This window comes from Lycium barbarum, chromosome 11 (genome assembly GCF_019175385.1).
Source record: "Lycium barbarum isolate Lr01 chromosome 11, ASM1917538v2, whole genome shotgun sequence".
Taxonomy (NCBI): domain Eukaryota; kingdom Viridiplantae; phylum Streptophyta; class Magnoliopsida; order Solanales; family Solanaceae; genus Lycium; species Lycium barbarum.
Genome location: NC_083347.1, coordinates 8,199,018 through 8,221,479, shown reverse-complemented (window position 1 = coordinate 8,221,479; position 22,462 = coordinate 8,199,018). Strand labels below are relative to the sequence as shown.

At 35.2% G+C, this 22,462-nt stretch overlaps 2 protein-coding genes and 1 long non-coding RNA gene across 3 annotated transcripts; all 3 read left to right on the top strand.

Moving 5' to 3' along the window:
• The first annotated feature begins 2,896 nt into the window (after positions 1 to 2,896).
• LOC132618241 (uncharacterized) lies at positions 2,897 to 3,676 on the top strand. Its single transcript, XM_060333300.1, has one exon. It carries the CDS (start codon positions 3,059 to 3,061, stop codon positions 3,506 to 3,508), a length of 450 nt encoding a protein of 149 aa, XP_060189283.1. The 5' UTR covers positions 2,897 to 3,058; the 3' UTR covers positions 3,509 to 3,676.
• Positions 3,677 to 11,190: 7,514 nt separating this feature from the next.
• Positions 11,191 to 13,738, top strand: LOC132616809 (large ribosomal subunit protein uL4c). The gene is made up of 2 exons (XM_060331490.1): positions 11,191 to 12,199; positions 13,517 to 13,738. Exons 1-2 carry the CDS (start codon positions 11,383 to 11,385, stop codon positions 13,552 to 13,554), a joined length of 855 nt encoding a protein of 284 aa, XP_060187473.1. The 5' UTR covers positions 11,191 to 11,382; the 3' UTR covers positions 13,555 to 13,738.
• Positions 13,739 to 14,315: 577 nt separating this feature from the next.
• LOC132616810 (uncharacterized) lies at positions 14,316 to 19,621 on the top strand. Its single transcript, XR_009573399.1, has 3 exons — positions 14,316 to 14,980; positions 15,354 to 15,477; positions 18,709 to 19,621. It is a non-coding gene; the product is annotated as an uncharacterized LOC132616810 (long non-coding RNA).
• The last annotated feature ends 2,841 nt before the right edge of the window (positions 19,622 to 22,462 follow it).

The following is a 22,462-nucleotide window of genomic DNA, read 5'->3' as shown; positions in this document are numbered from 1 at the left end:
AACCCGAAGGAAAGGAAAATGGTAAACAATCATAAGCTACCATTTTAGCTATTTCTACACGCTCTTTTTTCTTGTCATACTTAAAAATTTTACCGGTTCGTGGGTTTATCGTCATTTGAATACCCCCACATTTGAACCCGTTTGCTCTCCCCAAACATCCATATGTTTCTTTCTCATATGACCATTTAGTGTACCCGTTCCACCATCCTTACTAGTTTCTTGCTTAAAAGTAAATACTTGTCCACATAGGGTACATTTAGCTGCTTGGCTTTCCCTTTCCTTAGTCATAAATTTCCAAATTTTAGCAGTTGACTTACGAGTTCTAGGCGGTTTATCTTGTGTATGTGATTGTGCAGGAGATGTATCTCCTATGGGATTTTGGGGGGGGGGGGGGGGGGGGGTTGTGTTTCATCATCATCATCATCATCAATTTCATTAAAAGTGTCGATATAATGTTGTTGCATTACCTCATGACCTAAAAGTGGATTATTTCCACCAATATCAATACCTAAATTAGGTGTTTCTTCCACAAATGTTTCCTCATTAAGCCCACGCCTAACAATACCACTACTACCGACACCACGTCTAAATCTCTTCGTCATTATTAAATAGAATTAATTTAAATCACACTCAAATAAATCACAAGAAAATGAATTGCAACAAATTAAATTGCTAGAATTAAATTGTGTAAATTAAATTGCGAAAAATAAAGATAGAGTTGGAACGAAGGTACCAAATTGCCGGACTAATTTTCAACAAAGTGAAGGAGGCTACAATTGCAAATCCACCAAAGCTACTTCGGATTGTTGCAAAATCACCAACTCCACCAACAATATTATAATTGCAAAATTAATAATTGAAACTATAATAAGACTTTATAATATTTATATGAGAGAAATTTAAAGTGGCTAATTGTTGCAAAGTAACTATAATTGAGAGATTGAGATTTGAGAGAAAGAGAAGAGTGAATTGGTGTGGATTAAAATGGAAATGGAGAAGGGTTTATATAGGGGTGGGGGATGGGTTAAAGTGTTAAAAAAAAGTTTGGGGGGTTTGGGGGGGCAAAAAATGAGTTGTGGACCGTTTGGCAACGACCATTTTTGCAAATGGACCATTGCCCAACGGTCCATTGGGCTGCCAGCCTGCCAACGGCTACAAACTAAAAAAATAAATAAAAAAATTCCACCGGTTTAACCGGTCCGGTTCCGGTTTCAAAAAAATTGAAACCGGACCGGTATATAATAAACGATTAACCGGTTTTACCGGTCCGGTTAGCGGTTTGAACCGGTAAAACCGAATCGATTGACGGGCTTAAATACGATTGCAAGCGTGTTATAGTTTCGTAACAAGGGTTAATTTATTAAAAATGATCATATTACTTACAAGTTACAAGACCATCTTAAATAAACCATGCTACTATTTGATAACCATGACTACTCCACATCATATAGATTCTTATTCTGCAGTAATCTCTTATTTTGTAATGAAACATATTAGTACTAAGTAATATTTAAAATGTAAAGATCTTCTCTACCAAAAAAAATAGAGAAAGGATTCTACTCTTCCTCTAAGTATGACTACTAAAAAAACGCAAATTTTTGACGGATCTTTTGGGTGGAATCAGTCGGAAATTAGCTTGTTGAAAATCCATATTTCCGACGATGTTTTGATAGAAACATACCTCTAAAATTCACTTTTGTTTAGTAGTGTCCATACTCATAATAAATTAACCAATTTTCCTAGGAGATGGTACAATAATTAAGATCACTCAATATTGGAAAAATAGTCCATTTCCATTTGGTAGTATATCATGTCACGGCAGCATGCACATCATGGGCAAGGCGAACCCACACGTGATGGTTCACCATTACTATCTTTTGTTGTTATTTCATTATTTAAGCCTTTTAATCTTTTTGCCTTTCTCATGTCTGCAGGTATGAAATGGACCACATCAAAGTACTTCAAATTAAAAATAATGGGTCAAAGTGTTCGATAAACATTATGTAATAGCCATATATAAATAGTCGGCAGGTTCAGAATTTTGATTCAGTGTACATCGGTCTGCATTCTCCATCATGTCCTTCAAATAATAGAGCTAATTAAAGTTTCTTATTCTATAACTAATATTCATGTTCCCTGTATCCAGCTTGCTTCTGGTACTAGGTGTCCGTTATTGTACGGTAACATCTTCATTGGACCATGCCATCCCTTTCTTGGAGATTACCATTTACCTCCCATACACTTGGCAAATTAATAAAGTTTTAAACATAAGAAGAAGAAGAAAAAAAAGATAGAATTTAATTGATAGAAACGTTAAATCCCGAGGAAGTACATACAATAAATACTTTTCTTAAATGGGAAACAGTATAGGCCTTTAGGAAAGGGAGCAAGGGAGTCTTTTTTGTATAAAAATATGTTAGAATCTCCTTGGTATGTTTACTTAGTTATGTTTTGAATATCTTTAGTGAAATCATGTTAAGGTAGTGGAATATATTGGGGTTCAGTAGTGGGACACTTGAAAAATAATGCATCGTCATATTAGTTATTTTTTTAATCACTAGCGCCGATAGGGATATCTAATATTCATGTACATGTACCGTGTATCACTCATAGGAAGAAATCAAATAAAATCCCAAGATGCAAAGTACCCAAAACATTTCTTAAAGCATGGGGTGCCATTTGCCAATAATCAAAGACAATCATGTTGGCCGAAAACTGCACTGACATGAGACAAAGCTGTCCAATATCCTATTAAAATATGTATAGTCGATTTACTTGAATCCTAAAATTAGTTGTCCCACCAGCTTCTCCACTCTCAAAGTAGTGGATGAGAACTGAATAAGATACTCGTTATTAATATTACTACTATTTATTACTTGCTGCTAGCCTAAGAAATTGATCTATATATAAACCTTTGCTTTCTTGACATAGGCATTCTAAAGTTTTGTCAAACACGTACCATTATTGTTCAAGCAACTCCTTGTTATTCTAAACTTCTTCGAATTCATTATTCAATTTCCCAACCCTTCTTTTCTCTTAAATTTCTCTTCTATAGATCATGACATATTTGGCATCAGAAAACTGCCCCGTCTGTATCAATGTTGACACTCATGATGACACTGACTTACCAGAAATTGATAGCGCCATTCTCATGTCATTTCTTGATGAACCCCAGATGGAATACTGTGACGATGAGAAATTAAGAAGTTTAATCCAATCTCTAGAAGCAGAGCTTAAATATCCCATTACCATCATGAATAACCCTTCTGCTCTAAATCTAGATTGTTACGATACGGGCAATGAAAATAGCTCAGAAATAGTTGATGTTGATTTTAGCTGGATGGATATGGAGATGTCACTTTCAACTAGTCCCAATAACAATGAAATGGTTGATTTTCAATTTGGCAGTGATTATTCTCAAATACTAACATGCATTCCTATTGAGGAGGAAATATATGATTCTCTATGGCTACAAACTGACTTGTCAATGGTAGATATTGGCCAATAGTATGAGAACCTTGTTTAATTTTCCTTTCCCTTTTTCTTTAGTGTAAAATATCTGATTCGATTCGAATCATTACTGCTAGTTCATCTGTAAATTTTGTTTATCATATTGTTTTATTGATTCACATTTCACAGTTTTCAATAAAGAAGTACTATTGCATCTAATTAATTGTCCCACAACTTAATTGGTTTGTGTAACTTGTGCTTTCTCAATCTGTCTTGAAAATTAAATCTGAATTTTAAAGCTTATCTTTTTTAGTAAATTAATTAGCCACCCCCATACTAGGAGTATGACTTAATTTTATTCATATCAGCAAAACATTAACAGAGGATAATAATCCCTTGCACCTACTTTGATGGAACATACTCCATCTCATTTGAAGTAGGATTTCATTCAAGCTCTAAAAAAATTATCTAAGTGGAGGAGATGACTCATCTCCTCATTCCTAAAGCTTGAAGGGGTCAAGGTACATCAAAAAGATAGTTCCTATACATTGATCTATGAACATGAAAAGAATTTTTTAGAAAAGACTTTATGAACGAGGGTAATTGCATCTTGTCTATCTTGATCTCCCCTAGTAATTCTTGGTAGCTGCTGAAAACTATTCATCCAAGTGTTGCCTCCACAGTTAAGGCCTCAGTTCAACTACTAAAAAACTGGCAAAATTCGACGGACAAAAAACCGACGGACTGCGTCGCTTTGAAAAACCGACGCAGTGCGTCGGTTTTGTGTATTTCTATTTTTATTTTTATTTTTTTAATTAAAAAACCGACGGACAACGTCGGTTTTTTCCTCAAAATTTTGAAATTATATTTCCGCCAAATTTTTTTTACAAAAACTGACGTCCCACGTCGGTTTTTAATTTTTTTTTTGGTAAAAGGCTGGTCAAAATTTTAAAAAAACCGACGGACCGCGTCAGTTTTTTCGTCGGTTTTTTTTTTTTTTTAACAATATGATAGAAACGGGTTTGGCATATCGTTTGCCATCCCCCCCCCCCCCCCCCCCCAAAAAAAAATACCCCACTTCTCTCTAAAATAAAAAACCCTAACCCGCCGCCCACCCCCCTCTGCCCACGCCCGCCACCTGCTGCTAGCCGCCGCCCACCCGCCGCTACCTACGCTGCCCAACCCCACCTACCCCAGCCCCGTTTTTAACTTGTAATTTGAGGTAGTTTCTTTTAAATTAGAGCTTTTAAAATTCTTTCAATTTTAGTTTTATTTGTAGATTTTAGGCCTAATGTTAGTCTATTTAGCTTTGTTAAACATCATTTGTAATGTTATTAATGTTGAATTTGTGAAAAAATGTAAACTTTATTTGACTAGTTTACTTTTCATTTTTTTTTTTTTTTGCTTGAGATTGTGCTATATTTTATGTTCATTGTCAATGTATTTGTGTTAGCTTAGTTATCATTGTTTGTAATATTATTGATGTTGAATTCGTGCAAAAATGTATATTTTATTTGACTAGTTTTTTTTTGTTGGGATTGTGCTTTTAAAAGTTATATTAAAGTTAGAATCCATAAGTTATTAAAGTTAGAATTATTATTGAGAATTCAAAGTTAGAATTGGTTGGGTTTGTGCTTTTAAAAGTTATATTAAAGTTAGAATCCATAAGTTATTAAAGTTAGAATTGTTATTGAGAATTCAAAGTTAGAATTGGTTAGGATTGTGTTTTCTTAAGTTATATTTTAAGTTAGAATTCTTAAGTTAAAATATATTTCTATAACCTCAATAATTTGTGGGTATATTTTTGTAGATGGATCGTATGTAGATGTATAATATAAATAATAGTGATCGTGTGGGTGTACACGATGAATTTGTTGACAAGTTTACACACATGCAATGTCACTTCACCCTTTTCAAAATGAAGGGGTAATTAGGTGTGCTTGTTCTCGTTGCCGATGTAAGAAGTATTTGAAACCGGAAGCGGTTAGGGTTCATTTATATAGTCGTGGGGCTTATGTTTTAGTTTGGATTTCATAATGGACTTATGTTTTATGCTTTATGGACTTATGTTAAAACTATGTAGAACTAGTTAATGGTACTTTTGGTTGGACATTTAAATATTTTTGAACTTTGAAGGTCTATTTAGATCGTATTTAATGTGTTTAGATAGTGTTTGATGTGTTTGATTGTTACTTAGGGTGATTTTATGTGTTGTAGCTCTTTTAGAATTGATTTGGAGCATTTTAATACTAGTTTTGAGCAGCTTTTGGTACTGGTTTTTGAGCAGGTGTGGCTGCAGAAAATGCAGCAATTACATGCAGGAAATTTTCTAGAAAACCGACGCAGTCCGTCGGTTTTCTGAAAATTAATTTTGGAAATTTTCCAGAAAACCGACTCAGTCCGTCGGTTTTCTGGAAATTAATTCTTAAAATTTTCGAGAAAACCGATGCACAGTATCGGTTTTTATTTAAAATAAAAAAATTAAATAAAAAACCGACCCACTGCGTCGGTTTTTTCATAAAATTTATATTTTTTTTATTTAAGATAAAAAATCTGAAATTAAAAAAACGGACTTAGTCCGTCGGTTTTTTTAATTTTTTTAAATTATTGGATAAAAACCGACAAACCATGTAAGCGACACAGTCCGTCGCAAAAACCCGACGCGGTCCGTCGGTTTTCAAAAAGCGAGGCTATGTAAATCGACGGACCGTACAGGGTCGGTTTCCCGTCGGTTTTTTTCGTCGGTTTTTGACAGTTTTGAAGTAGCGTTTGCCAAACTATCTGCAGCTCTATTACACTCTATGAAGCAGCAATGATTGATAGTCTTCTCTTGTATGGATTCAAGGTTGTGTTGGATTTGCTCTATTATATTTGACAAGTTCCATGGAGGCTTGGACTTGTTTAGTATCCAATCCACCAGTAATTTTGAATCACTTTCAATTTTCAGCTTATTCACTCCATTATTCAGACACCACTCAATTTCGATTTTAAGAGCTAATGCTCCAGTCATATTTTTTGTAATGTTGCCCAAGTAGGATGCATAAGCAGTTATAAGATTGCCTCTTTGGTCTCTGACTAGTCCACCCCCTCCACTTGGCCCTGGATGTCCTTTGGAGCATCCATCAGTGTTCAATTTCCAAGTTCCAAGTGCAGGAAAATTCCACCTAACAGCAACCATCCTGATCATAGGTTGAGCATATCACCTGCACAATTATAAAGACACCGTTACTCCATTTTTGTAGGTAAAAAAACTTGAGGGCATACCTGTTGCATGCTTTTCATTTATTAATCACTCAACAATTGAGGTCTCAAATTACTATACTAGAAGAAAAAAGAGTAAATTTCAATTTACATCCTTGAACTTTCAGGTAAATAACAAAATTACCTCCTACATTAGTAGAAAGTGGAGTTATCTTTGTTGGACTAAAATAACCCAAAGATGCTCTTAGCATCATGGGACCAAGCCTGCTCGATTTTTTGCAAAGGTCTCACACCATTAAAAATATTCAACACCTTAATTATAAGTTGCGCGTCCTTTTCTTTTCTACTTTTCATGTGGAACCTTGTCCGCACCCCCAACAAGCTCTCCCTTGAACTAAGTTTCACATGACCCATCACCATTCATTGCTAATTTGGATATTAACTATGTGTCTGTGTGCCATCCATATCAACTGAGTATTGATGATCGCCGAGGTCCATTGGTTGTATATGCGTCTGCAAAGCTACATGTAAAAGGTAGCAAACATGTTTGTAGATGGGCAAAGGCACTTAGCCGAGCCTTACATATGCACTACTCCGTCATTTTTATACTTGTCTCGCCGAATCATTGGCGTTGATATCAATTGTTGGGCTAAAACAACCCAAATATACTCTTAGCATAATGTGATATTGTTCGCTTTGGGTCAGGTTTGCACGCTGTTTTACAAAGACCTCACACCACTAAGAGTAACCAATACCTTATTAGTAGCTTCTTTTTCTTTTCTACCTTCCTTGTGGGACTTTAGTTCACACACATCCAACAATCTTGACCTATCAATTTTTTTAAAATCAATATATCTGATCCTTCTTCCGCTCTTCGTCAATAAAAAAACAAAATATTTAAAATAATGTGCTCCAACTTGGAAATGTTCCCACATTTTCTCATTAGTTATCTGTGTGTCCTAGAGATACATTTGATACTTGCATAGTTTAAAAACTTTGTTCAGGTTTTTGTGAGATTCAATAATAAGAAGCTTCTGCTGTAAAGGCCCTATCATAATTTTAAAGGTCATCCAAATGTTCTTCATTTGTCATGCCAAGGTTACAAGAAAAAAAAAAGGAAACGAAGTTGTAGAAAACACAATTTTGAATTATGTTGTCTCACAGTTGCCGTGTCAAATAAAACAGTATTATTAGTGCTGAGCCTTAAGACAGACAATTTATTCCAAGTTCATTACAATGTTCTCTAATTCAATAATAATTCATATGATGTCTACATGTGCTTATTATTTTGAAAGTCCCTTCCTGATTCTTGAATGACAACTCACCCTAACCGCAACGAAAATCATGTTTGGCAAAATGAAGACAACTATGTTTCTGTAGTACTAAAGGACAACTCAATGTCACGTCTACAATTATTTGATTAGTAATTGAGTTCCACGAAAATGTACAATCTGTCAATCTAGAATCTAAGACGCACATGATTTGTTAGATCATCAATAATGGATCCACCCCATGTGTTAGGATCAAAGCTGTCGAATTTTATATGCATACTTATAGGCCAATTTTTCTTCAGAGAAATATAGTCATTTGCACTCTTTTTTCCTCTCTAAATTTTATTTGTCAATTGCAGCCAATCTTCTCCGATTCTTCCAATTTCAACCTTTTATTTATCCCATATTCAACATGTCAGCCTTATGCACAAATGAAAATCTCGGGCAATTCTCAAATTATAGTGACCTTAATGGTTTCGAATACTCAACAAGTGACTCTAGTGATGATCTTCTCATGTCATTTCTTGAAGAGCCACAATTTGAGGCAGGTGATGAAGAATTATTAAGAAGTGTGATTGAGTCTTTAGAAGGAGAGAATACTACTGGTGTTAATACCAATGATTCAATTTTCTTAGAGCAAATGAAAGCAGAAGATTCAACTAACTTGTCTTATCTTGAACATGATTGTTGGATTGATTCAGACATGGACTGTTCCACTCCAAGCGATGATGATATGAATATTTGGTCCACTGATTATTATACTGAAGATTTGACAAACTTTCTTGGTGCATGTAGCGAATTGTCATGGGAAGAACCTTGTGAATCTATGCTTTATGAATAGTCATTGAGATAATAATCATGTGAAGTTGCCATGGCATTTGTAAATCCCAAATCAATGTAAATTTCTTTTTAAGGACCTATCAACTTTCTTCTTCTTCTAGATATCAGTGCAGAATGGCCATCCTTAATGTGAAATATCTTATCTAATTTTAGGATGTATTTAGCTAGAAAATCTAATATGATATAAATTCCTCCTTTATTTACGAAATGGAGTTTAAGTGGTGTACTTAATAGATGTAAATAAATTTTAACATGATCAGATCATATTTACATGTTGTAGCAAGCAACATATTTTGTTTTCAAGGTTTCATATGGTTGCGACTTGCACAACAAAGTTCAGGCTAGTGTGCCTTGACTCTCCGGCCTCCGCAAAGCAGGGGCATAGCTACAAATTGAACACTTTTTGTCAAAAAACTATGTAATACACGGTCAAAAATTATTTCTATACAAATATAAACACCCTTGAACACTGTTAAGGAAGTTCCTAACTTAGCCGTTGTTGTAAGTCGAACATTTGTTTCAGAAGCAAATACAAATTTAAATTTGATGTATTCACGCTTTAAAATTCTTATAGAGAACTCATTGTACAATTAAATTATGAGTTCAAAATTTAATGGGAAAACATCACTGAATCCCCCAAAAATATAAAATATTTACCCGCTCCATATCCCTTCTAAAATAATTTCGCTTCTACCCCCACCGGCGGAAAATATTTACCCGACATGTCCCTTGGCCAAATCCCTTCCTCCGTAATACCATCGCAGTATATTTATCTATCACGATGGTATCATGGAGGACTAATAGAAGGACTGAAACAATCCTCCATGATGCTATCTCAGTATATTTATATACCATGGTCTTGAGGAGTGTCACATTGAAGGACTGAAGCAGTCTTTCAGACCATCACAATATATGTATATAGATGATGGTATCATAGAGGGTTTTTTTTTTTTCTTCAGAAAAGTGTCTTTTTGAACAAATGAAAATGATCATCCATGATACCATCTCAGTATATTTATATACCATAATGGTATCATGAAGGACTAAGAGAAGGACCGAAGTATCTTGCATGATACCATCTCAGTATATTTATATACCATGTTGGTATCATAACTAGGGGCATCTCAAATAAATATTTTTGATTTTTTCTGAGGATGTGAAAATAATAGAGGCATGAGCGGATAATTATTTTAATTTAAGGGGGCATGTGTGGTCTTTCCCCAAATTTAATTGAGTCTAGCAGCTTGCGGCCCAAAAGCTCCTCAGGCTGACTAGCTCTCATGCTAGGAACCAGAGGATTGGGCTTAGCATATATCATACAAAATTGAAAGGAAATCAATAGATTTCTCCTATGGGCTATGCAGCAGCAAAAGGCCTCAATTAAAATGAAGGTCCTGGGCTCATGATGGTGTAGCTGAGCACGAGGGCATGCTGTTGAAAGTGAAACCCACTTCGTCAAAGTTGAGAATTCTCATTCTCTTTTCTTCTTTTCTTTTCTCTTCTCTCATTGTTTGGGTCTAATAAATTGCTTGGCCAAAACTTCAAAATCTACTTATGCCGAAAAGTGTTTTTTACCAAAATTTTCTTTTGAAAAAATAATTTTGAAGAATAGTAATTTGCGTTTGGCTAATCAATATTAAAACAGCATGTTATGCTAGACAAATGTGTCAAAAGTGCTTTTGAGGGAAAAATTAACTTTTTAGCTTCTGAAAAACTTAGTCAAACGCACTATAGAACTTCTATAGGACTAGCATTGAAAGGGGAAAAATGAAAAACACATTTCATAGAAGTTTTAGGCCCTGTTTGTCCATAAATACCAAAAAAAAAAAACATTTTTTTTGGAATTTTAGAGTTGGAGTTGTGTTTGGCCATATTTTTTGAAATTATAGTTTTTGGTGAAATGTAATTGTAAAAAAGTGAATTTTTTTTAAAAACAAGTTTTTGGTATTCCAGAATACAACTTCAAGTTGTATTCGGAATTCTTATGGCCAAACGCTGTAAAGTGAAAAAAGTGGAAAAGAAAATCCGGAATAAATTGAATAATTCTTATGGCCAAACGCCTACTTATTTGTCTCTTACCCTCTAATTAAAAACCTTTTTTTTTTTTTTTACACGAGACTACAAGAGATATCCAAGTATGTTCTTAAAGTATTGTAAATTGAATAAATAAATATTTCGTTAATAGTGTAGCTCACATATGTCCTTATTATTTAATCGTGGGTCCAAATATATCCTCAATTTAACCGAATCCCCCAATTAACTCGATTAATTGACTAATAAGCGAAAAAGGTATACGAAATTGAGCTTATACTTTGTCCGTTATGATTTAACATTCCTGCGCAATTTCGCAATACTTTAAAGGCACACTTGGTCAATTTTGCTTATTACATCACTATATTAACAATAATATATGTGTTCAATTAGACATATACTTTAGGGTCATATTTTCACACTTTTCCGTTTTCGATACTTGCTAAATTATATTTGAACAAAGAATATGAATGCACTTTGAAATAGCCTCCATCCTTTGTGGATAACAAAACACATTCTATCACCTCCCTATCCTTAAGCTTTGCAATTTTGCTCCTTCACTACAACATCAACAACAACAACAACAACAATGTCTACTTCTTTATCTTTCTTTTCTTCCACCATTTTCCTCTCTAACCCCAAAAGCAACATCCACTCTCAAAAGCAGCGCGTGTTTTTCAAACCCCTCACTGCCACCACCACTATCCGTTCAGAAGCAAACGCCACAGCCACAGCCACAATTCCAATTCTATCCTTCGATGGCACCGAAGTGGGGTCCACAACGCTCAACATAAAATCCGCCCCACTCGACACCGCACGCGCCGTCGTCCACCGTGGACTCACAACAGACCTCCGTAACGCACGCGCTGGTACTGCTTCAACTCTCACACGCGCTCAAGTACGTGGTGGTGGTATTAAACCATACCCACAGAAGAAAACGGGCCGGGCTCGACAAGGTTCGAAGAGAACACCATTGAGGCCCGGTGGTGGTGTTGTGTTTGGGCCTAAGCCTAAAGATTGGTCAGTTAAGATAAACAAGAAAGAAAAAAGACTTGCTATTTCAACTGCACTTTCAAGTGCTGTTGAAAATGCTATTGTTGTTGAAGAATTTGGTGATAAGTTTGATAAACCAAAGACTAAAGAGTTTATTGAGTTAATGAGGAGATGGGGTTTGGATCCTAAAGAGAAAGCTTTGTTTTTAATGACTGAAGTTGATGAAAATGTGATTCTTTCTAGTAGAAATATTAGGACATTGAAGATGTTGACACCAAGAACTTTGAATTTGTTTGATATTTTGGATTCTGAGAAGTTGGTGTTCACCAAATCAGCTGTGGAGTTCTTGAATGAACGATACGGGAACGATGATAATGATAATGAATGGGAGTTCGAGGAAGAAGAACAAGATGGTTAGTTTTTGTGCTCATTTTGGGCCTTGGAATTTCTTTTCGACATTTTCCTAGCTCGTTATTTAGTTAGCGTGTAGTTTCTTATTCTACAATGTGTATTTACTATCTGTTGCCTCATTTGTTTTGTATCTTGCTATTTTGCTGTCATACTTTATTGAGTAGTATTATTTAGGTACCGCGTAGCATCGAGGTGTGTTTTAACTAAATCAGCTGTGGAGTTCTTGAATGAACGACACAATAATGATAATGATAATGAATGGGAGTTCGAGGATGAAGAAGAAGATGGTTAGTTAATTGAGTTAGTGATCAAAGACACACCTTATGTGTGTATTACTAGGTGTTAGCTTCGTTTGTTTTGCATCTTGATATTTTGCTATCTTATTTAACTTGCAATTCTGCATTGTTATTTACTATCCATTGCCTCATTTGTTTTGTATCTTGCTATTTTGCTGTCTTATTTTATTGAGTAGTATTATTTAGGTACCGTGTAGCATCGAGGTGTGTTTTAACTAAATCAGTTGTGGAGTTCTTGAATGAACGACATGGTAATGATAATGATAATGAATGGGAGTTTGAGGAAGAAGAAGAAGATAGTTAGTTAATTGAGTTAGTGATCAAAAACACACCTTATGTGTGTATTACTATGTGTTAGCTTCGTTTGGTTTGCATCTTGATATTTTGCTGTCTTATTTATCTTGCAATCCTGCATTGACTAAGTCTCTTTTGAGCCTTTACCCCACAAAGGTAGAGGTTAGGTGTGAGTACATTGTACCCTCGCCAGACCCCACTTGTGGGAATACATTGTTGTTGTTGGAACGTACCTGAACTATCACCTTTTCGCGAATTTCATACCTCAACTATTTCATTGTTCCATTTACCTACGATGCTGAGTTGGACTCAACGTGGCCTGTTGTCGGTTGATTTCAAATATTTGGCCAACTCAACATCGAGTTGTGTTTTAATACAAAGAGTGTAATAGTTTAGGTACGTAAAGGGAACAATGGATAGTTGAGATATGAAATTCTTGCCTCAACTATCCATTGTTCCCTTTACTACAATGCTGAGTTGGACTCCACGTGCCTGATGTTAATTGATTCCAAATATTTGGCCAACTCAGCATCGAGTTTGTGTTTTAATACAAATGGAGTGATAGTTTAGAGAGGTAAAGGAGCAATGGATAGGTGAGGTATGAAACTCGCGAAAAAATGATAGTTTAGGTGTGTTTTTGACCATTAACTCTAGTTAGTTTTTGCCTCATTTTGGGTCTGAAATTTCTTTTGAACTTTTTTTCTAACTCGTTAATTTGCTGCATTTCAGGTGGTGAGGTGGAGGAGAGTGCTGAAAGTTCTGAGTAATATATCAACATTGGGCAGAAAGGGTCAATTCCATTTTAGAAGAGAAAGTGTATCAGCAATGGCTTTGCATATTTCACTTTGAATTGTATTGTATGATAAAACTAGGCGATTTTGGTCGATTTCTAGTCACCATCTGTATTCGTGCATTGCTTTTGGAGAAAATGGAACTTTGTGTTGTTAGTTATTACTCTAGTAACTGTTGATAAATTTTCACTAGGCTTTATCTATTGTATGAATATTCTTTTAGGGAGGAGCCTGAGCTGCTTGAAAGTAAAATATTATCCCGATAACATTTTTTTGCAATCATAAGATATTCTCTGAAAATACAGCCAGAACGTGTGACATAATTTTTTTTGGAAATGAATCTTTTAGGTAATACTTTATTGTTCATATGTAACGTTTACAGCATATGAATACCCATCTATAAACATCGAGCAGTGTTCCATCGGAGGAGCAGTAATGCCCTAGAACCAGAGACATACTCAGAGTGCGGTAAAGGAAAGCTCAGATATTCGTTTCATATATGCTCTTCTATCGTACATTTTATCTATTTTTTCAGGTTAAAACACTCTATGGAACATCAAAGCATAGTGCAATGACACTGTATAGATAGTTCATTTACTTATATTTGTTTTATATCTTTCATCTCATCATTGGACCATATTGACAATTCTTTTGAGAAATATACGAAGGATCCAGATAGGTGTGAAATGTTTGATGCAGATATCCACATGGTGGCTTCATCAGGTATTTACAAAATATTTTACTGATTCCTAGAGTTGCTTCAGCTCTTGCGTAGATATTACTGTTCATTATATTTCAATCTATGATATTTTCACTTTTTGATATTTCTCTAGAGCTTCTCGTTTTTCCAAATTCTCTCTTTAATCCAATCTTCATCATGGTCTCTTTTCCTTTCGTCATTTTAGTTTCCTTTCTGCTTCTGTTCTAAAATTAACTCAACCTTAAACTCTGTTCAAATGTCACGAAATCCATTGGAAACTGAATTGTGACCTTTGAAATATATTTAAGATTAAAGTCAATTGTTCCTTCAAATTTTTCCAATTAAAAAACATGTTGCTGCACTTAATTCCCACAGTTCTTCTCTGTCATGTCTTACCCTGTTCAAGTCCACATCTTTTCTCGAAGTTCAGTCATTTTCTTCTGTTGCTCACAAGTTTTTTGTAAGAAAAATTTTATGGGGTTGTAAACTTGTAATGAGTGTACATCAAGATGGGATTTGGTGCTTTGCCTTTGAGTTCCTGAGTAAGCTAAGCTAATCTTAGATTTGTGCTACTTTTGCAGATTGCTATCGTATTAGAACCATGTACAAGCATAGCACATTCTGAAGTGGTTATAAGTCCAATGCCTGACATGTTTTAGCTATATGGAGATTTAAAACCTTTTTTGCCACTTGAAGAAGCTGGTATGCAATTACTTGCTATCGTTTTCTTTTTCCTTGATCATTGTTTTCAGCTTTGTATTTAACCTTATTTCTGTTATAATTTAATGGATGATTCTATGATCTATTCTTCTTTTCGGTATTTTATCTACGTTCTCCATCTGATTATTTGGACTGTGGTTTTTGAGAAAAATTAATTGAACGAGTGGCAGAGGTCATTAATGATTGTGTGAATAGGTTAAAGCATCTTCATCACAATTATTAAATCCGAGCAGTTTATAGTTTCTCTGAGATAGAGCTCTTATTTCACGAAGCTTTTCAAAAGTTAGAAGGTTTCCTTTAAGAAGTTAAACTATAAGTCTTCCTATTTATGAGAACAAATTTTCTTTCCTTGCAGGGTCTAAAACAAATGGCTAATATTATTCAGAAGAGGTATGAATGTGATAGTGTGAAGAGCTAGAGATCTGGAGTACCCATATCTTTCTATTCAACAATCTGGAAGAAGTTTTTCTCTAATCTTGGTAAGTAATTCTCTTTCTATGAATACTTGAATGAGCATTTTACTTCTCTTTAATATTTAACTGCTTTTGTATGTGGATTTGGTAACCTTAGCTGGAATCTATTTAAGCTACATGTTGAAAACCAAGACAATAATTTGCTACAGTCAGACCTCTTCATAACATCATCCTCATATAACAACACCTCTCTATAGCAACTAAGTTTTTCTTGGAACCGATTTTTTATGTTATATTTACCTCTACTTTCTACCTATAACAACGTACTCTCTTTGTAAAATTACCCCTCTATAACAACGATCTTCTTTTTTTGATAATATAATGATTAATCATCTTTAATAGAAATAGAATCTCTAAGATTACCAATAATAGGTCTAGAGATTTTGACCGAATATTTTGATATACACTATTTATGACAAAGAATATTATATGAATATATATTTTCCATCATTAAAAGATTTTGTTTCATTATACAAAATGTGATTAAGCTTAAATTTTGGCAATAAAAAATGAAAAATTAGATTTTATGCATCTTTTTTGCCTATAAGAGCGCAATATTATTTAAATGTCAATCTTGAATTACCCGTGGTGCACTTGCGGGAAACTCCTTGCCGAGGGCTTGTGCACCCGGGGATTAGTCGGGGCTCAAAGAGACTCGGACACCCGGCGCTAATCAAAAAAAAAAAAAATTATTTAAATGTCAATACTTTTATAGGTGTATAAACCATTCTCTATAGCAACCAAAATATTTCGGACCCAACAATGCTTTTATAGAGAAGTTTGACTGTACTTGATAACCTTAGTTTGAGTAGCTTATGAAACCAATTCTCGAGAAATTTTATGAATTCATCAACCGCCTTTGAATTTTAACAACAACAACATACCCAGTGTAGTCCCACAAAATGGGGTCCGAGGAGGGTAGAGTGTACACAGACCTTACCCCTATCCTGGGAGATCGCCTTTGAATCTTGTTGCACATAAAATAGGATCTTACAACAAGTATAGGTGGAGGAAAATGAATTTTTTCTTCCCTGGTGGCCTTCTTATAACGTTCGTAGATCAAATGGTTAAACTTTCACAGTTGATCAACTAATAAAAATTTAATGCGGTCAAGCAAATAGGATAATATTTTTTTTAATGACTTTTTTCTCTTTAATAAACTAGGTTTTCATTTTGCTCCCCTATCTGTCGCCTCCCTCCCCCTCTCTCATCTCTCTTTCTCTCCGTCTCTCAATTTCCAATCAATCTTCTCAATCAATCTAGCCATTTCTATGCCGTAATCACTGCTATTTCTGTCTCAAGATTGATATCGCTTATCTGTTCCTTTTCCAACAACAACAACATACTGGAAATTGAGATAAGCGATATCAATCTTGAGACAGAAATAGCGGTGATTACGACTTAGAAATGGCAAGATTGATACAAAATTGAGAGACAGATACAGATGAGAGAGGGGGAGGGAGGCGACGGTTAGGGGAGCAAAATGAAACCCTAGTTTATTAAAGAGAAAAAAAATACGTCCAAAGACATGCACTAAAGGTACTATTTTAGATGTATCTTCTTTTCTTCACACAATTCATCCCGTCCGCCTTAAAATTTGATTTTGAAGATATCAAATGGTCCCTTTCCTTCTTCTGCTTAGGTATGCTCTCTCTCTCTCTCGCGCGCGCACACACACACACATATATATATATATATATATATATATTCCTTTTGAGCCAAGGGTCTATGGAAACAGTCTCTTACCGTCGTGGTAGACTGGTAGGGGTAAGGTTTGCATACATCCTAACCATATATTGTTGGTTTTTTTCTCGCAATATTGACCACGCATTGCATGGGTATTAAATTAGTTAGAAATTAATTTAGATAAAATAATCTCCATCTATGAATAAGGGCATAAGTGAACTCTTTTGCTAATGGCGGGGCTCATTTGACCCAAACAATTAACGAAGGGTAAATTAAACCATTTCACATAGTTCAGAGGAAGACAAGATGCGGGAAGCGAGACTAAGATGGGTTGGGCATGTGAAGAGGAGAGACACAGATGCCCTAGTGCATAGGTGTGATAGGTTGGCCATGGATGGTTTCAGAAGAGGTAGGGGTGGGCCGAACAAGTATTGGGGAGAGGTGATTAGACATGACATGGCGCAGTTACAGTTTAGTGAGGACATGACCTTAGATAGGAGGGCATGGGGGACTCAGATTAGGGTAGAAGGCTAGTAGATAGTCTCGTTTATCCTTTCATATTAGTAGTCGCATTATCGCGCTATAGCTTCTTGTGCTTTGATTCCTGCTACTATCTGTTATTTCCAGTACTTTGATTATCTTATTTTTTCTGTGATAACTACTGTCCCTTTGCAAACTGCTTCATCATGGCTTAGTCGCTTTCGTTATTTTCATTTCCATATCGCTTTGAATTTCTTGACCTTATCTGACCTCTTTTTATGCTGTCTATTGATCCAAGGGTCTTTCGGAAACAACCGTCCTACCTTGGTAGGAGTAAGGTCTGCGTACACTCTACCCTTCCCAAACCCCACGTTGTGGGATTTCACTGGGTGGTTGTTGTTGTTGTATAGTTTAGAGGAAATTTTGGACTTATTTCTTTTCTATATAAAGGTGATGCCCAACCCAACTTGCACGTATCTCGAATGATTTTCCGGGTACTTGTTATGTTCCACCAACTGCATTGAGTAACTCTGTCCCTCAAGATTTAACACAGAGAAATCACCTAACATTTTCTCTATATCGATATTTGAACTTAGTCTCCCGTGGTTTTTGGCCACTTCATAGACTGCTAGGCCAAACCCTTGAGTGCGCCTCCATGGTTCTTATGTAGATACTAAATACCCATTGGAATGCAGAATATTTGATATTGCTACCATCATCTTGCGCAGGTACTATTCCTCTTAATCAGTAGTGTTGATTGTAGTAGTCCTTGAAAAAACTTAATTGACAGAGATTGGAATTATTAGCTCTAGCATCACAACTTCACTTGCTCAAGTTTTAGTTGCGGCAACAAACAAGTGCAAGAGTGGAGAACTCCATAATTGGTGATACTCAACACAAATGGTTTCAAGTGAAGTAGAAATGGAATTAGAAGTTCAATCCATTATGTCAACAAAATCTCATAGTTGTGACTTTGTCATTCATAAGTCAGAGCACATAGAGCTTATTCCATAGATAGTCTATTCAGCATTCTCTAATGATGCACTAAACTATCATTTTTTCATGTTGCAGGTTCTTAGTCAGAGCAGTTATTATGGTGACATTTAAGGAACTTGACAACCAGAAGCAGAGTGATCACAGCCCATGACGTCTCTGCCCTATTTCACAAGTTGAAGAGATCAAATGCATTTTGAGGCTGCTTCCGGTTTAGTATGTACCATTATTTACTCTGTAGTTTTCACACAAATGGCATCTCTTTTTGTCGAGCAAGGTGATGCAATGAAAACTGCAATAGCAAACTTCCAGCTGCAAGCGTGTCTAGCTTTGACATCCTTAGTATTTGCAGAAAGCATAGCCATCAGCACTATGGCCAGTCCAATACACAACCTTTAAAGTTGAGTTAGCCCGGTAAGGTCCCCCTTACTCTTCTTAAACCTATTGACAAGTTGACCAACAACTCTTCGATTGAGAAATATGACAGCTGCTCTATACTAAGGATGTCAAAGCTAGACATGCTTGCTGCTGGAATCTAGCTATTGTAGTTTTCATTGCATTGCATTGCTCGACAAAAATTGATGCCATTTGCGTGAACACTACAGAGTAAATAACGGTACATACTAAACCTGCAGCAGTCTCAAAGAGCATTTGATCTCTTCAGAAGTACTGATACTACCATGTTTCCTTGACTCGAATGTCCCAAACTGGAAAAGAAAATCACCTACTTAGAAAATATCAAGACAATTCAGTTTTTAGTGAACACTAAGTCTTACGCTTCTTATCAACTATATAGTTTTATGCTTCTTGTCAACGTATATATATTTCTATAAATGGGGAAATGAAGGTTGTATTTAGCTGCAAACTTATATGATGTAAATTCCTTCTGTATTTATGTTTATGTAAGTCATACCTTCAAGACTGATTATTTTGCAGTGAAGATTGATAATGTTACTGAAGTAGTTGACACTATAAAATATTTTGAATTTTGTTTTGGGGTTTCACTATGGACCTTTGTTTTGATACTTTTCTGAAGGCATGCCATAGCAGTAGCCGTTTCCTACAAAAAAATTTCTCTATTGCCAGAATTGAACCCGAGATTTTTATTAGTAGCGAGGGATCACATCAATCCCACCATGCTCCGCGGCGGTCCACGCTGAATGTTTAATTTATCTGCAACCATAGAAATTTTATTCGTCTCTTACGCTGAAATCCTATCACTATTATGTCCATTACCGGAGAACCCATCAGATAGGTCCATTATTTCAGGTAAAAGTAGTCTGACAATACAAAAATTTCTTGCTTTAACAGTGAATACTGTTCAAACCATTAGGGATCCTCTGATTATCACTGACCCTTTTTAAATCCTTAACAGGGAAGAAATAGCAAAAGGCAGTCATATTATAAGTTACTTTTCCAATGTCTTACTAGTACTTTTTTGATTGTCTGATGGCCTATCAGTGAGAAGTCTTAATTATTTTTCTCGTTTTTTATAGCAGTTGCAAAAAATTAGTCTCATTGTCTTTTTAAAGGTTAATAATGCTGAATACCCCACACCCACGCCATGACTCAATGCTGTAAGACCATTTTTTTCTGTCAATTTTTTGGTGTGAGTATTAAAGAAAAAGGTAAGTGAAGCTTTTTCCATCCAAATAAAGCTTTTTCTTTCCTTAACTTTTGCTTAATTGCTTCCAAGTCTTAGGCCCCGTTTGTCCATAGATACACAAAAAAAAAAAAAAAAAAAAAAATGGAATTTTAGAGTTGGAGTTGTGTTTGGCCATAATTTTTAAAATTGTAATTTTTGGTGAAATATAATTGTAAAAAAGTGGAAAAAGTGAATTTTTTTTTGAAAAACAATTTTTTTGAGTTTTTGGTATTCCGGAATATAACTTTAAGTTGTATTCGGAATTCTCATGGCCAAATGCTGATTTCGGAAAAAAGTGAAAAAAAATTACGGAATAAAGTGAATAATTTTTATGGCCAAATGGGGGCTTAGTCTTTACTCCCACTGTCTCAATTTATGTGATACATTTTCCTCTTTAGTCCGTCCCAAAAAGGATGATACATTTTCTTATTTGAAAACAATTTAACTTTAAACTCTACCTTTTACGCTTAACGAGATGATCTATAACCACACAAATATCTTTAGCTTATTTTAGATCATAAAATTAAAAAATCTTACTTTTTTCTTAAACTTCGTGTCCTATCAAACTATATCACATAAATTAGCACGAAGGGAATATCACTTAAGTACAGAGGCTTTCCTATTTGTTTGCTCTTTTTTACTTTATTGAATCTTGCCTGCTGTCAAGTTGTAACCCATAAATCTGATATATGGCTTCTTCGACTGAGCAATTAAAGTACCTTTGCCAAGACATAAGACTTCATTTTGTAACGTAACTAATCACTATAATCATAAAAAATCAAGAAAATCATTAGAAAGGATTATTAAAGTGGTGTGTGGATCGGCTTACCCCATTAGCATAGATATGGGAAAACTTCGCCGACCAAAATTTAAGCAAATGAGAAAGAATGACCTAATGTTTTGGTGGTCGTTTACTTCGTTGACTGCTAGAGGTCTAAAGGTGTGACATTCAAGGCAAATTTTACATCTACAAATCAGGGAGTAATGTTGAATATAAAAGGAAACAAGCCTTACATTCCTGACACATATTTTAAGGTCGTGCGAACTAGACTTAAAGCGGACAATATTGTTAGTGGGCTGGGTTGTTACGTATGGTATTTTACAACCACTCCGCATGCAACCTTGAGTTATGGTAGGACAAAACTGTAGATATGGCATTCTAATTACTAAAACTTAGTGTTGAGTTTCTTGTGAAATTCTGAGTCATTTCTTATGTTATGTCATGCCTTAACCAGGTCAACAGTGAGCTTTTTGGCCCCATTCTTTATATTATTTTAACATTAAAATACCCGCCCAGAAGTTCATTCAACTTCCTTTTTTGATTTCCACAGTCCAAAAGATCCCTTTCAGTCAGAAAACACAACACATCCACTGAAATCAAAAGCAAAAGTGAAAAAGATCACATCCCAAAAGCAAAATTCATACTTCGACACCAAACCAAACATGTATATACAGTCAAGATTCCTATTTTATAGTCTCACGCTCATGCATTCTTGCTCCTCTGCATTCCCAAAATGGGAGAAATTGTTCTTGCAGAACCCATCCAAGAACGTACTTCTGCTGCTGCTAGAGTTTATACGACATGCAATGAAAGTTCCTTTACCAGATTAATCACTTATGAGAGTGACCATGTGCCTGAGCCCTTTGACAGTGAGAAGTTGCCTTTGACTTTGGCTTCTTCGGGGATTCAAAGATTTCTTCGAGTAGCTAATCTTATTGAGTCAGAGGAACCTCGCGTGGCTTATCTTTGTAAGTCTTTATCTAAATTTTTCTTGTGTCATAGCTTGTTATATTGGAAGTGGCAGAGTGTTATTCTTGTCAGTCATGGGTTGTAAAAAATATAATTTGTATAATTCATAGTCCTAGGATGATGTGTGTGTATTCGAAAAGATTCAAGCAGCCACAGGCTAAAGACTTTCCAGTTCAACTCTACCAATACATTTTTCTTAACTAGTACTCCCACCATGTAACTTATTCCATTTTACCATAAACTGTCAGTCAAAATTGTAGAATTTGAGTTCAGCGTGAATAATTGTTGGCTATTTGAACATTTATGTAATTTTTCTGCTAAAAGCATGTGATTCTCCCTTCAACCATGTATTATTCCTTGTTCGAGCTACAGTGTGGTTAGCAAACATTTTTGTATTGTTGAGATTATACATATCATAAACGGTATGGCCTGATTTT